At 47.2% G+C, this 16,510-nt stretch overlaps 1 protein-coding gene across 4 annotated transcripts in view; it reads left to right on the top strand.

The window, feature by feature from the left end:
- Positions 1–16,510, top strand: part of CPXM2 (carboxypeptidase X, M14 family member 2) — a 146,560-nt gene that overhangs the window by 118,538 nt on the left and 11,512 nt on the right. For all 4 annotated transcript variants that reach the window (XM_034663392.1, XM_034663395.1, XM_034663394.1 and 1 more), the window contains exons 8-11: positions 5,276–5,399; positions 7,069–7,265; positions 8,257–8,436; positions 13,664–13,961. In XM_034663392.1, coding sequence (XP_034519283.1) covers positions 5,276–5,399; positions 7,069–7,265; positions 8,257–8,436; positions 13,664–13,961 — 799 coding nt within the window. The remainder of the gene's footprint in view (positions 1–5,275; positions 5,400–7,068; positions 7,266–8,256; positions 8,437–13,663; positions 13,962–16,510) is intronic.

Genomic DNA, 16,510 nt, shown 5'->3' with positions numbered 1-16,510 from the left:
AAAAAAAAAAAATCTTTACATAGTTGTTCCGTGTGGAAGACCGGAGTCCTTCCAGAAGAGGAGCGCTAGTGGAGTGTACTTTATTCCCCTGGGCAACTCTGCTCACCATCGCTTGGTGATGTAGCTCCAAGGGGACACTTGGAATGGTCAGTGCAGCCCCTGCAGGGGATGGTGGGTGACTCCCAGGTGGAAACTGTTTGGGGGAACAGCTATCAATCCTGAAGGGTATTCAAGCCGGAAGCGATTTGCCATTTGGATTCCTGGCTCCCGGGGACGAGAAAGAAGCCAGCATTTTTAGCAATTCCCCGTATGGAGTCTGCTGGGTTACTATAGAAATCTTTCTACTTCAGAAAAAAAAAAAAAGTTAGTTTATCCTAGTATTGAGAGAGACATTTCCAACAAACAAAAAAAAAAGAGAGAGAGAGAAACAGCAGCGGAGCAGGAAGAGAAAAGAGAAAATAGAAAAACATATTGCATGGGAAATGCTAAGAATGTGCGCAGGAAATACTTCTAGAGCACTGACTTTTAAGGCGCTGTTCTCCTGCAGGGGGAGCCCTGGCGGATGGGATGGGAAGGGAAGGGGAAGGCAAAGAGCAGGTTGCAGGTCATTGATGTCGCCAGGCAGAGTGAGTCTGTCCTTCTAGGAGTGCTCCAGCCTTCACAGCATGTGACACCCTTTCTAACTGCTGGGTCACCTCTTTGTCTATATACATATCCTTCATTTAGGACCACGAGGGCAGAGACTCTGTCACTTTGTCATAAACCAGTAATGTGTACTAGATAAATATGTACATCGGAGGTCCTTCCAGGGGAGATATTTGGGGGTAGGAGGGAGAAGTGACTGGCCCAGTGGGCCTGGTTGGGAAGGGTTTGGGTGCAGATGGGGTCGGCTGTGGTCCGGGGCCTTTGGCCAGCCTTAGGCGGGTGGAGACAGAAGNGTGGTCCGGGGCCTTTGGCCAGCCTTAGGCGGGTGGAGACAGAAGGGAGGGCACTCCAGGCAGCAAGAGCAAGGGGATGGTGGTAGGAGCAGAATGGCATGCTTCTGGAACAGTCTGCTGGGAGAGGAGGTTTGCCTGAGTGCTGGGAGAAGCTTTTGTCTGGAGTCTGAGGATCAGACGAGGTTTTTAATGGCAGAGCAGTGTTTTGGGGAGATCCATCTGGAAGGCATGTGGGGAGTGGACTGGTGGGGACAGCCACGATCCCCAGGAGAGGGGCCACCAGGCCTGAAGAGGGATGAGAGAGAGGCAGCTCTGAGGAGGACTGGCTAGTCCTAGGTCCCCTGTTGGAATGAGTTGGGGGAGAGAGAGGGGTCTGGCAAGGTTCCGAGGAGGGTGGGGTACTGTCCACAAAGGGAGGAAAATAAATGGTTTTGAAGAAAAGGTTCATGATTTGACTTTGGTGTTGGGCATGATGCTGTCAGGGCGCCATGTCCAGGAAGTCTGGTTGGCTGGCTGTGAGGTAGGGTGTAATGCAGAGACATGGGTCGAAGGCGGCCAGCTAGGGGCATTGTTTCCAGGGCAGTGAAGGTGGGTCAGGGGCACCAGGCTGTGGGGCAGCAGCTGAGCCTGTCCAGGCGGGCGAGGGTGATGGTGGCAAGATTAGGGCAGGGCAGCCAGCCTGTGGACCTGGACAAGCCCACCTCCTACCACCATTCCCCTCCCCGCCCCCCGCCCTCTGAGATTCCTTCTCCATGGGACCAGATGCAGTGCCTGTTTCTCAGGCAAATGAATAAAGATGGTGGAAGGGGATTTTTTCTCTTCTCCCCCACCCTTTTTTTTTTTTTTAAAGATTTTTTACTTATTTATTTGAGAGAGAGAGCACGCAAGACAGAGAGTGAGCAGGGGGGAGGAGCAGAGGGAGAGGGAGAAACAGGCTCCAAGCTGAGCAGGGAGCCTGACATGGGGCTTNGTTTCTCAGGCAAATGAATAAAGATGGTGGAAGGGGATTTTTTCTCTTCTCCCCCACCCTTTTTTTTTTTTTAAAGATTTTTTTACTTATTTATTTGAGAGAGAGAGCACGCAAGACAGAGAGCGAGCAGGGGGGAGGAGCAGAGGGAGAGGGAGAAACAGGCTCCAAGCTGAGCAGGGAGCCTGACATAGGGCTCNAGCTGAGCAGGGAGCCTGACATGGGGCTTGATCCCAGGACCCTGGGATCATGACCTGAGCCGAAGGCAGACACCCAACCAACTGAGCCACCCAGGCACCCCCCCCACTGCCTGCCAACACCCTTTTTAAAAACATTTTAATTCTTTGAAGAAACCATGTTATGTCAACATCAAATGCAAACCCAAAGTCTAAGGTCAATCTCCCTTGAACCCACTGACCCTCGAAAATCAACCATCTGCATTTCCCCCCATTCCTATCCAGAGTTTCAGTTTCTGCATTCACAGAGTTCATACGATTTTAACGCGAGGATGGTGATAATTTTGCCTTGCTTCCCTGACTTAATTTTGGATCACAAGCCATTTTCCACGCTGTCCCCATAGCTGTAATTGTGATGTGCNGTGATAATTTTGCCTTGCTTCCCTGACTTAATTTTGGATCACAAGCCATTTTCCACGCTGTCCCCATAGTTGTAATTGTGATGTGCAGAACGTCCCAGGGTGCGGAGGGGGCGGATGGAGCATGCTCTCCCCCGCTGCCTTCCTGCCCTGGAGCACTGGGACATCTCCGGGCTTAGTGCCCCCGGGAAAGGGTGAAACACCACAGCAAGTGCCATCGTGCCTGTCATCGTAGCGTCCTTTATGCAGAAGTCCCTTCTTGTCTATTGCTGGAAGCTGAACTGCTAGAGGAAGGGGCTCTGTTTCTCTGTCCTGCAGAGGAGGAGGGCAGCAGAGCCCAGGATTCAGTAGATATGAGGTCGGCAAAGTGTATTTGCATCTTGGGAATGAGGAAACAGAGTCTCAATGAGGCTCAGACTCTGCAGACCCAGGCGCTGTGTAGGTGATCATTCTCAACCTGGTTTCATTATCACCACCCCCTCCACCGAGGCTTTTTAGACACTTTCTTAATTATCCTCCACCCATTATATTAAATATTAACGAGTAAGATTTTGTTGGGTAGGGCTGAGCTTTGGAGGGCCACAAAGCATTGTGATGTGTGAGGCCTTTTGCCCAGACAACCAGTTTTCACCTCCTGGGGGGTGATGTTGCCTCCACTGAGAATGCATGCTCTGAGGCCAGGAAGAAGTTCTAGTCTTTACTGTCATTTTAACCATCAAGACTGCAACTCCAATAAGACATCTTTGACTCTTTTCAGGAATAAGCAAGGTGGACCCCCAGCCAGGTCTTTAATGGGGAGGGTGGCCACTGGAGAAACCCTTCCTGGCATTTCAGAGAGAATTTCCGTCTGTGCAGAGAGAACTGTAAAGAACCTTCATAAAGGAGATTCCTGAAATGCCTGTGTCCTCATTCTCATGTGTAAAGGTGCCCGTGACACCTCAGCACAAGGAGGGAATGTGGGCTGGAGGAAAATGCTAGGATGGCTGCAGTATGCAGAGGTGGCTGGTGAGTCATGGCTGAGGCCATCCCATACCGACAGATGTCTCCATGGCTAAGTGTGCATCCAGCGGAAGGCGGAGTTTGTTCTCCAGTGTCAAGGTCACGATCTCTAACACAGGTGGCATGTTGCTCCTGCAGCTGATTGGATGGGGGAGGAGGGTGGGCATTAAGGGACAGCCAAGCTCCATGCTGAATGGTTGTTTGCCGCGTTTTTAAGGGTGACTCGAGGGGCTGTGCGTGCAGAACTAGTCGTTGATCCGAACCAAGGCAGTGGATCACCTTCTGCTCAGGATTTGCTGAGGTTGATGCTGGTAGATGAGGATGACTGCAGTCTTTGGGGACAAGGACGCGGGGCCCCAGATCAGCTGGCGATGGTGCTGCGGTCATTTTCAGAACCGTCGTGATGTGCAGCTGACAGAACAGGCGGCAGAGATGTGCTCATGTCATTGCTTTGCTGCACCTTCAGGGACAGAGAAGAGCCCTGAGTCTAAAGCACCTGGTACCAGCTGGGTGACTGTGGGCAAATCACTCCATGTCTCTCTGAGCCTCGGTCTCCATATCTGTAGAATGGGGACCATCACCTCTGCCTTACCTACTTCACCTGGTGGTCATGACAGTGAAATTCAGGGAAGGAATAGAATGTGTGGCTAATGCAATGGTTGACATCATTAGTGACATTATCTCTGTGTCCCTTGGGAAGATGTGATGCTGCGCACGTGGTCGCACTTCAACCCTGCAGCATGTATGTGTCCCCACCGTGATGGGCCTGGAAGCTACGTTTCCCTCACGTGTGGTCTCTCCACTGAGGGTGGGTTTCTGCTTTTGCCCTGCTGCGGACAAGAGTCCTTTATCGTCAGCCCCCCCTTCCTCTCAAGGGCAGCCTGCACTCCTGTGACTAGCAGAGGCCTCCTTACCTCCTCTGACAGCTCGTCTCATCCCCTCAAACCGAAGCTGTGTCTAATGAGTTCAACTTCAAACATAAAATTCAGGAAATAACATATATCTAATTTTACTTTCTCATCAAAGCCTCCTTTCTTCACTTTTTCACCATGTGACCCACCATTATCATGGCTTCCCTGAACCCCCTTACTTAGCATCCGTGAATTGGGTCATCAAATGGCTCCCCTCTGTTGCTGCACCGTGAGCTCCAGGAGGGTGGGAGCCGTGTCTTTCCTCAGCCTGACACATCAAAGATGCTCATTAAATTGTGAGAAAAAATTGATATTCAGTAATAAATATTTATTTAGGCAGGGTTATGGAGATCAAAGTCTCTGTCTGTCCCTTAATGGATCTGTAGTCTTGGGACGCCTGCGTGGCCCAGTCAGTTAAGCGTCTGCCTCCGGCTCAGGTCATGATCCCAGGGTCCTGGGATCGAGTCCCGCATGGGGCTCCTTGCTGTGCGGGCAGCCTGCTTCTCCCTCTCTCTCTGCCTGCTGCTCCCCCTGCTTGTGCGCGCTCTCTCTCTCTCTCTGTCAAATAAATAAATAAAATCTTTTAAAAAAAGGATCTGTAGTCTAGTGAGGAGACAAAAAGAAAACAGGAAACCACAGTAAAAAGGTAAGACCACAACCAAGAGAGGTAAGACCACAGCCAAAGAAGGTGATAAGCACAGCCCAAGGAGAATATTCCAGGCAGAGGGGTTAGCGCTGGTGTTTAGGGAGGGTGAGGGCATGCAGGGGGCCGTGGGAGGGGACAGCAGGTGGCTGTCTTGGGAGCTCCGTGCCTTTCATGCACAAACATCATTGCTTCGAGCCTTAACTTGGTTTTGTTTTTCAGCTGATGAAGGTTGTGAACGAAATGTGCCCTAACATCACCAGAATTTACAACATTGGCAAGAGCCACCAGGGCCTGAAGCTGTATGCTGTGGAGATCTCTGACCACCCTGGGGAGCACGAAGTCGGTGAGGTTGCCCCTCTGTGACCCACCTGTCCCTCCATGCCCGGCGCCTTCTTAAAGAGCCAGGAGATGGCTCACCCCGGTGAGAACATTGATAAAACAGGCCAGGAGCTGTCCACGCACCACTCACACACAGACAGGTTCTGCAGATTTTGGTTCTGTGAAGCTCTCTCTTATCTTGTGATATGAGCTGTTGACTTATTTAAGGTAGGGATACCTTCCTTTTCTCCAACTGAACCACATTTATTTATTTATTTATTTAAAAGATTTTATTTATTTATTTGATGGAGACAGCCAGCGAGAGAGGGAACACAAGCAGGGGCAGTGGGAGAGGAAGAAGCAGGCTTCCAGCGGAGGAGCCTGATGTGGTGCTCGATCCCAGAACACCAGGATCACGCCCTGAGCCGAAGGCAGATGTTAAACAACTGAGCCACCCAGGCGCCCCTGAACCCCATTTAATTCTGTTCTCTGGCTCTGAGGCCGGTCACACTGACCAAAGAAAAAAGTGGCCAGAGACGGTTAGGACCAAATCCTTTTATGGAAGGAAATTCTGGACTTAAGGCATTAATGGCTTAAGTTTTGAGGGAGGTCCCCTAATATTTTTTTATTTCAATTTCATTTTTGAGCATTTCCTATCTTTAGCCATTTCTCTTTCAGTTACTCCCGAATCCCAGTTACTCCCGAATCGCAGTTACTTGGATTCTCCTCTGGGTCAGAGGGGTTTCTCTGGTTTTCTTTTTGGTAAATCCATGAGTCCTTTAGAAATCCACCAGTTTTTAAGTCTGAGATTTGTCCGCTTCATTCAACTACAAATTTGTCACTATTTCAGGAGTTCCTCTTAGGAGTTTCTTTGAAAGGGTAAGGACTTTATCTGCAGGTAAAATCACATTTCCTTAAAAGCAATAGCTTTGCCTATGAGAGAAGAAGTATTGTCAGCCCATGCCGGGCACTGATAAGCCCCAACGCTGGAAAAGCTGAGCTCGGAGGAGGAATAACTCAAAGGAGCCCGCTGACAAAATTGTGTCAGTGCCACTGTCCCCTGCCGATCTGTTTTCTGCTTCTATTTACCCATCTTTGTGTCCTTGTAAGATTTAATAGGACCTTCTTTTGAGAAGAATGATTGCCTCCCAAAAGAGAAAAATCATGGCTTGTGTTTAATTTGTAAATTTTAAATCTTACGCACTGTGTTACTTTCTCCCTTCTTGCTGAATAAGAATAAACATGATTACCCAGGGGCTGGTATCACTGAAGATTTTCTACACATTTTCTTATATGCCTATTTGGGAATTTTAAAAAAGTGTAGTGGTATAATTTGGGGGCCTATTTGAAAGAAGAGATGCGGTAAAATTGTAAGTTGATACTACTTACTACTCAGAGATTTTTTTTTTCCTAAATGGTAAGGGCTGGGGCGCCTGGGTGGCTCAGTCATTTAAGCGTCTGCCTTCAGCTCAGGGCGTGATCCCAGGGTTCTGGGATCGAGCCCCACATCGGGCTCCCTGCTCCGCTGAGAGCCTGCTTCTTCCTCTCCCACTCCCCCTGCTTGTGTTCCCTCTCTCGCCTGCTGTCTCTCTCTCCATCAAACAAATAAATAAAATGTTTTTAAAAAAATGGTAGGGGCTGTTCCGCTAGAAGCATCGATAAGAACCTGTGTTTTTTCCCGTCTTTGAGTAAAGGCGAGCCGGAGTTCCACTACATCGCCGGGGCCCACGGCAACGAGGTGCTGGGCCGGGAGCTGTCCCTTCTGCTGATGCAGTTTCTGTGCCAAGAGTACTTGGCCCACAACGCGCGCATCGTCCGCCTGGTGGAGGAGACCCGGATTCACATCCTCCCCTCCCTCAACCCCGACGGCTACGAGAAGGCCTACGAAGGGGTAATGACGCCACTCCCCTCGCCCAGGGCAGCAGCTAGGCCCCCGCCGCAGAGCACGCTGGGCCTTGAGTCGATTTCAGTCTCCTATCACTGGCTTCCCTTTCAGTGCCTCTCTGCTGAGACAGGGAAGCTCACAGCGTTCATGAGAGACGCAAAGCAGGAATTGAGAACCGTGGGCCGTGGAGAGGTGGACTTGCCAGCAAACTGGAAAAAATGAACATGAAGGAGTAATACGGATTGCATTTTCAATGATTACAATAGGACAGAATAAAAATAACTGAACATTGATCGAGCACATAATCAAGGCGGCCCTTTAATTCGATTGTTGCCTATAACCCTCTCAGTGCTCTGAGAAGAGTTGTTTTTATTCCGATATATCATTTACATTTCATGTTCTACTAACGATGTCGGCTTTGTGTAGGTTACAGTTGTGTGTAGACTGTTATTAGTATTATCTGGGAATAAGTGGAAAACTGTACTTGGTACCTATCACATGCAAGCCTTAGAATATAGAATTATGGTTGTGTTTATGGGTACCGTGTAGGTTGGGGATTTTCAGCGCCCGATTTGCAAGGTCCCTTGGTCAGGGGTTTGTGAGCCAGACTCGTGGGCACGGCAGGGAGAATGCATGAGCAAGGTGATGGTTGATTTTGCAATGTTGGGCTCTTGGATTCATTCCTACTCAGAGTTTCATCTGACTAGTCGGGGTGGGGGGTAGAAGGGAAGGGATATAATACTTCTTGAACATGGCCATGTGTCTGGGGCGAGGCTCTACATTCCTTCTTGGGGTGATTTGGTGATATTACCCACCACCCACCAAGTAGCACTGGAAGGTGCCTGAGTGTCCTCTTCTGGGTGCTGTCTTTGGACCAGAGGACCTATGAGGCTTAGAGACACACCCGGGTGGGGATGGTGGGTGTGGAGATGGGGACATCTTGTGTGAGAGAAGTCTGGAAGCCTGTGGGTCCCTCACCTTTGGAATTGTCTCCCAGGGCTCAGAGCTGGGTGGCTGGTCCCTGGGGCGCTGGACCCATGATGGCATCGACATCAACAACAACTTCCCCGACCTAAACACGCTGCTCTGGGAGGCAGAGGACCGAAAGAACATTGCAAGGAAAGTTCCCAATCACTATATTGCAATCCCTGAGTGGTTTCTGTCTGAAAATGCCACGGTGAGTAAAAATACCCTATCATCTGCAGAGCAGTGGAAGGCCAAAGTTAACACCCGCTGGTATTTGCGGCGGATCTGACATTTAAGAACAAGACAAAATCATTTTTTTTCTTTCACGTTTTCTCCCAAAGTGGGGAAGTGTGCTAGATAATAACTACCTTGAACGTTGATATTTGCAGATATTCTTCATAAAAGAGAAATCATTGAATTAGATTTCTTTACAACCACACAGGGCTTTAAAAACAACAACAACAACAACAACAAAAAGCCAAAAACCCTGCCCCTGAATTCTGTGGGGTCATTACTATCCTTATTATCTTCAGCTTTGGCAGTGTTATGGATTGCTATGAAATTGTCCTTAGGCCTTACTGATTGCTTGAGTGACCTTAATTTTATTTTAATAAGTCCCCACAGATTATTACATGTAGTGCTTCTTTGGAAAGAAAAAAAAAATGCATTGAATGAGAAATGTTTCCCCCAAATTTTCCCATCTTCTTTTGTAAAGAGTCTGTTGTGGGAGAAAGAATTTTCAGAAAATTTTGCATGCCTTTTATTGCCTCCTCTACCCATAGTCATCTACCTCTTTACCCCTGACCTCTGATTGTGTATGTCCTTCAGGAGGGCTGCCTTGGTTGCTTATGTGAGTTAGGGTTAGGTTCAGTGGGAACAATGGAAAAACCAAAATGATAACAGCCTAATGAGGACCGTAAAGTCAGATGATAGAAGCCCGGCCAGACAGAAGCCCCGTGAGCATCAGGAACCAATGACTCATCTGTCTTTCTGCCTCCGCCATGTTAGCATGTGACTTCCATTCTCAAGACCAAAATCCAAGATGGCAGTGGGTACTCCAACTGTCATGTCTGTGAAGGAAGAGGGGAGCAAGAGTTAAGAAAAAAAGAAAAAAGAAGACCCTCCTTTTAGACAACGCAGTTAATTTTGAGAGTCGTTCCTAGAGTTCCTCCATAATGCTTATGTTTCAATCTCATTGGCCAGAATTTAGTCAAAACATGCTATCAACCCACTGCGGGGAAGGCTGGAAAATGCTGTGTTTTAGACAAGCACATTGCAAGCTCAAGAAAAACAAAAATAAAAATAACTTGCTTCTGTTCCTGAGGAATCAAGGAAGAAATGAGGAATGGATAGAAAGCAACTCCCCCGCTCTGCCTTGGGGCTCCAGCCCGCCGCATGGGTGGGCACCACTTACTGGAGGAAGGCCAGCACAATTGCCTCATTTAGGGATGCACAGGATGGTGTTATCCAGGCCCTCAAGAAGCAACCAGTGAAGTGGTGTAGACAGACAGTGGCAGTATCTGTGGTTAGGGGGCCCACGGGCAGCTTATGGGGGTAAAGAGTTCAAGGCCATGGAGTCTTTTGTATTCTCTCTCAGATTTCCTAATTCCATCCTATACAATCCCCCCCACACCCACATACACTTTTCTTTCAAACTAACATACTAATGACGACTGGTAAAGCTGAGAATTCAAGTGATGTTATAATTTGGGAACTCTTGGACCAGAATTGGAATATGGTTGCCAGCGTTCTTGGCCCTGAGACTATGAGAAATAAGGAATTATTCAGCATAGTCATAGAGAGTCCTTGGCTATCAGTCTTTGCTTTAAGACTAGAATTTAGCTTTCTGAGCTGCTTGTTTTTGGGAAACACACGGGGAATCTCACAGATCTGCCACCACCAATATCTTTTTCAGTTGTGCTTATGTTAGGTAAGAAGTCAGCAAAGATAACGACTTGAAAAGCAGTCAACAGGCTTGACATAGGGATCTATAAGAATTCTACAACCACTGGGTAGGTAATAATATAGTCTCCTGAGTAATCCCGGAGCGTTTTCAAAAATTGACGATGTCTGGGCTGTAAAGGAAATCTCAACCAGTTTCAGAGAATAGGAGTCAGACCATGGTGCTCTCACCAACATATTGTTCAACCAGAAGATAGTAATAAGGTTAATGAAAACATCACCACGTCTTTAAGAAAATTAAAAAAAAACCCACATACTTCTAAATAACGAGTCAAAGAAAAAGATTGTACTGGCGAGTAAAAAATAATTAGAACCCAACAGTAATGAAAACGTTACATATCAAAATTTGCGGTGTGCCACAAAAACTCATGTGCTTTCAGGCATTTGATACCTTTCAATGATTATATTCCAAAGAAGAAAGGCTAAAAATTAGCTAAAGAAACTAGCACACAAATAACAGAAGAACCCCCCCAAATGTATAAAGATTGTGATTGAAAATCAGAGCAGAAACCAGTGAAATGATAGAAACACCAAGAAGAAAAATATGAAGGGATTTGTCTGTAGAAAGAATCATTTGATGGGATTTAATAATCACTCCCAGTAAAATCTCTTAGTGAAATTTTGTAATACAGATAACTAGTTTCAGGGTGAAGAAGGCTATTTTAAATGACATTAATCATAAAATAAAAGATTAATAAACTCAACTGCATCGAAATAAGAAAGCTTGCTCATCAAAATTTTAAAAACCGTAAGAGAGAAGCTAAAAACCGAGAGAAATTACTTGCAAATTAGGTAATTGGAAAAGAATTAAAACTTTAAAATACATAGAGAATAACAAATAAGAAAAATATAAACGGCCCAATAGAAAAATGGGTAAAAGAACAGGAAGAGGCAATTTGTGGAAGAGGAAACATGGTTAATAAACATGAAAATATGTTCAGCCTTACTAGTACTAAGGAATGCAAATAAGAGAACAGTTTACACCCACTGGTTGGCAAATTAGGAAGTCTGACGGTAGCTGAGCGTTGGAGAGGGTATGGGGCCAGGAGATAACTCAGGCACGGTGGGTGCAAGTGTAAATTAGCACCGTGACTTCGGAAAATAATTTGATTATCTTGTAAAGTGGAATATGTGTATTTCCTATGACTCTGCCGTCCCACTTTGGTGATTTATGCAAGATAGATTTCAGCACATGTATACCAGAAGAAAGCTCAAACAACGCTGTTCGGTGCAGCAAAAAATTGAAAATTACCTGCATGCCCACCGTCACAAGGACAGATTAAATGATGACACCCTCATACCAGAGTGGAAAGGACTGAGCTACAGCTTTATGCAGTAATACAGATGCGCCTTGGAAACATGAATTGAGAGAAAAAAATTGCAGAAGACAGCAATCAGTGTGGTTACCCCTTTTTTAAAAGATCAAAAGCAAGTAAAACCAAATAATATATTCTTAAGCATACACATATAGGATAAAACAAAAAGAATGAGAAGCATATCATTGAGGATACGTTACCTCTGAGTGGGAAGCAGGAGGATGGGACAGAGGGAATCACATATTATGCAGAAATTGTCCGTAAGATCTGGTTTTGGGCGTGGATGGTGGGTTTACGGGTGTTTATTGTATCGACATAGAGAAGAGGACAAGCATGGACCAGCAATGATACTGTGTAATGAGCCAAGTGCTACATGTAGTCCCATCCAGGGCCCTGATGTGTTTAGGAACAAAAACAAAACTTAATGAATCCTATCAAGTCCATTTCATTCCTCAATCAGCTTTCTGTACTGCATAGCTAAGCCATTTCCAGTGTTTATTTCTTTTCCATTATCAAATTTTATTCTGCTGGAATTCTCTTCACAGGAATCAGTAACTTAGGATAAATTTTTGAATTCATATCAGTATTGACCATGTCAGGCTTTCTCATTTTTGCTTCTAACATTGTCAGTTCCTCCCTCCTTTCCTCCCTCCCTCTCTTTCTTTCTTTCAACTTTTTACCATAAAAAAAAAAATGCCAATCATACAGAATTGGAGCAAAAGCTTTCAGGGCCCCCGTGTGCCCATCTCAATTTCAACACCCATCCGTTCACGCTCCATCTACATCTGTATCCACTTTCTCCTCCTCTCCAGAATTACTGAGGCAAAACCCAGGAGTGGTGTCATTTCATTTGCAAATATTTCAGTAAGTATTTCTAAAAGCTCAGAGTCTCTTTTAAAACCGTGAACAATTACTGTTATCATATCAAACTCAATTATTTCTTAGTATTATAAAATATCCAGTCAGGGTTCACATTTGCCCTATTATCATTCTCCCTCTCATAGTTTTTTTTTTTTTTTAAGATTTATTTATTCATTTTGGAGAGACAGAGCGGGCAAGGGGCAGAGAGAGAGGGAGAGAGAGAATCTCAAGCAGTCTCCACACTGAGTGCGGAGCCTGGGGGGGTGGGGGGGCTCAATCTCACAACCCATGAGATCACGACCTGAGCCGAACTCAAGAGTTGGCTGCTTACCCGACTGAGTCACCCAGGCGCCCCTCCTATGGTTTGTTTAGCCAACTAAAGCTTCCTCATTGTGATCAGATGTGCTGACTTTCCGGTTTCCTTTAACCTTTAGTTTTCTCCTGTTTCACTTCCTACCTTTTATCCTTGAAATTTTGCTGTTGTTCAGCTCATTGCTTATCTTGTAACAACTAGGCTATCAGCGACTAGATCATCTTGGCGCATTTTCCACTGTCTGGGTGCTGCCAGCCGTATACTTACCATGTCATGTAACCTATGCTTCTGTGTTGCCTATAAATTGGCAACGAGATGTAGACCAGCCTAGGCTCCATGGAACAGGGGTTGGCAAGCGACAGCCTGTAGGTGGGCTACTCCCTCCCAGGCTTGTTGGTATAAATGGTGTTTTACTGGAATGCAGCCCTGTTCATCTGCATATTGTCTCTGGTGCGTTCCCTGCTACAAGGACAGCGTTGGGTAGCTGGGACAGAGACCGCAGGGCCCTCAAAACCTAAAGTATTTCCCATCTGGTCCTTTGCAGAGAAAGGCTGCCAGCCCCTGGGTTAAAGGCTCGGTCCTATTCCTGGTTGATATTTTTCTTTGAGGCGTATATTCTTCTCTTGGGAGACACATTCTGTTGGTTCTCGCTCCTTCTCTGCTCTTTGGAGCCAGGGATGAACATGCCTGGCCCGTTGATTCATTGGTGTTGCCAAGTATTGTTAGGCTAACTCTGTCTTTCCCTCTGGGCGTTAACTGAAATATTCCTACAAAAAAGAAACTTCCCTGGATTTCTCTTTCTTTATCCATGATTTGCACCAAGTCCAGTTTTCCTCGGACCGATTTTGAAACTCTGCATTTTTGCTACAAGTATTCCATAAATTGGTTGCTCTTTCAACTCTGTCGCTATTTGGAAAGCAGGGAGAGAAAGCAGTTTCCTTCCTGTTGTATTCATCAAAGCCTGTTTAAATCCGCCGTGCTCGCAGGTGGCGGTGGAGACCAGGGCTGTCATAGCCTGGATGGAAAAAATTCCCTTTGTACTGGGCGGCAACCTGCAGGGGGGCGAGCTGGTGGTGGCGTACCCCTACGACATGGTGCGGTCCTTGTGGAAGACGCAGGAGCCCAGCCCCACGCCCGACGACCACGTGTTCCGCTGGCTGGCCTACTCCTACGCCTCCACGCACCGCCTCATGACCGATGCCAGGCGGAGGGTGTGCCACACAGAGGACTTCCAGAAAGAGGACGGGACTGTCAATGGGGCCTCCTGGCACACTGTCGCCGGAAGTAAGTCTCTGATGGCCTTGCTGTCGCTGTGGAGCTCAATGTAATGAACGGCGGGGACAGGGAGGGACCCAGCTGGCCCTTGTCATCTGTCATGGGGATAGTAGCGACTGTAGTCGGCCTTTGACTGGGTGCCAGCGCTCCTGACTCCTACACAGACTCCTTTTTTTTTTTTTTTATTATTATATTATGTTAATCACCATCCAGTACATCCCCGGATTCCGATGCAAAGTTCGATGCTTCATTAGTTGCGTATAACACCCAGTGCACCATGCAATACGTGCCCTCCTTACTACCCATCACCAGTCTATCCCATTCNCTATCCATTCCCCCACCCCCCTCCCCTCTGAAGTCTTCAGTTTGTTTCTCATAGTCCATAGTCTCTCATGTTTCATTCCCCCTTCTGATTACCCCCCTTTTCTTTATCCCTTTCTTCCCCTACCGATCATCCTAGTTCTTATGTTCCATAGATGAGAGAAATCATATGATAATTGTCTTTCTCTGCTTGACTTATTTCACTTAGCATTATCTCCTCCAGTGCCGTCCATGTTGCAGCAAATGTTGAGAATTCGTTCTTTCTGATAGCTGAGTAATATTCCATTGTATATATGGACCACAGCTTCTTAATCCAGTCATCTGTTGAAGGGCATCTTGGCTCCTTCCACGATTTAGCTATTGTGGACAATGCTGCTATGAACATTGGGGTGCATATGGCCCCTTCTCTTCACTACCAGACTCCTCCTTAATCCTTCTGATAGTCTTGGGGGGGAGGTGTGTGGCTACTCCCTGTTTCATGAACGAGATCACCAGGGCTTGGAGGTCTGGAGGGATCTCTCCAAGCGAGAAAGGGGGAAGAGCCAGGTCTGTTTGGCTCTGTGGTCTGCTCTTAGCACCGAGCTGTTTGGAATCTGTAGGGTCAGAGATGGGTAAATGTAGACTTGGAAGGAAGTATCAGACCAAAAAGCTGGGGCCGGATGTTTTTACCCAGAGCTGTGCCCATCGTGGGAGCGTCCCATGCTGTAGGTCCCCAGAAGGGCTAGCGTCGATCCCATGCTCAGGTGTGAAGTGACTCCAAGCTGCAAGTGTGTCCTGAGGCCCGACGCGTGGTGAACACCATTTCACACACCTCCCCTCTGCCAGACGTTGGTGGCCTGGCCTCCCAGGCAGACCAGGGCATTTGGTCGAAGCCCGCCTGTGTGCGATGCGGGGAATATGCGGTTTTGCGCCTGGCATCCACGCAAGACCAGAGAGGGCTCCAGCAGGGGCTTCGGGAATTCCTTCGCAGCAGCCATGGAGGACCCCAGGGTCCCATTTCAGGATAAGCTTTCTTTGCTGTGTCTGGGCTGTGCTGGCCCAGGGCTCCCAGACGAGGAGGGATGAGGATGTCACATTCCCTAAGGTCCCTCAGCTTTGGGATGGCAAGACCCCAAGCATAATGCTCATTGCTTATTTTCTTGACTTTGTGGGGGTTGTCGAACCACTTTTGAATTTGAAAAATGTTCCGTGTCAACTAGACCTAGATTCACATTCCAGTTCATCACTCAGATGCTGTATGACCCTAGGGGAGTTCCTTGACATCTCTGAACCCCATATTTTCCATTTGTGAAATGGGCACGATGGTAATGATGAAGGTGGTGAGCCTTTTGAGACTGTCGTGAGGCTCACGTGGGTGGCAGGTGTGAGGTGTTTTCTGTCTAGCTTACCAGGGAAGCGCGCAGCTGGGACCCCTTCCCCTGTCCGCCTTCCCCCCTCTCCCTGTAGTATGCTCACCGTCACCCCTCCTGCTCTCTGTTTCCCTAATTAATTGTCATATCATTTCCCTCTGCTAGATTCAGGCTTCATGTGCTTTTCAGGTATGTGTCCGTGCTTGGGAAGAGAAACTCAAAAAGTAATGAATAGATTTGTTCCTGTGGCCATGTTTTAACATGTACAGAAAGCTTGCCATTTTCTTCTGGATTCCCTACCCAGCAGAGATGTTTATTTATATGCTGTTGTAGTTTTGCCCTGCATAAAATTAAAAAAGAATGGCAAATCCCTGTCAATATAGAGAATTTTCTCATGGCCAAAAACCATTCTCGCTTCTCAGTTCTGCCCTGAAATCTCACAACAGCCTTAACGTGAAAGATGTTTGTTTCTCGCGGCTGCTGCGACTACCTCGGGTCCAGATCCAGCCAGATTCGCCGGTGCCCGGTCAACAGTCACGTTTTGAAAAGTTGGCCGCCACGTAATCACATAGGCAGCATTTGATTTTTTCCTATCAATTATATTTTCCATGATTTCAGGGACTTCTGTGGCAGAGCCGTGCGGCGGCTTGAACCTTCTTAATCATTCTTCCTCCCGGCAGTGTGAGGAAGTGCGCCGATGCCTCTCTTTGTAGATTAATGAAATGTGACTTCTAATTTCCTTCCCTCCCCCTCCACCTCCGCTCCATCTTTCTGTTCAGTTCTTTCTCGCTCATTAGCAGTGACTGACAGGCATTAGTTAATGGAGATGGGGCCGTCGAGAGCAGGCTTCGAGAAGGCTCAAAACACACATCATTTGTAGCATGTGTG

Source organism: Ailuropoda melanoleuca, chromosome 6 (genome assembly GCF_002007445.2).
Source record: "Ailuropoda melanoleuca isolate Jingjing chromosome 6, ASM200744v2, whole genome shotgun sequence".
NCBI classification, from domain to species: Eukaryota; Metazoa; Chordata; class Mammalia; order Carnivora; family Ursidae; genus Ailuropoda; species Ailuropoda melanoleuca.
This window is presented reverse-complemented; position numbering and strand designations above follow the sequence as displayed.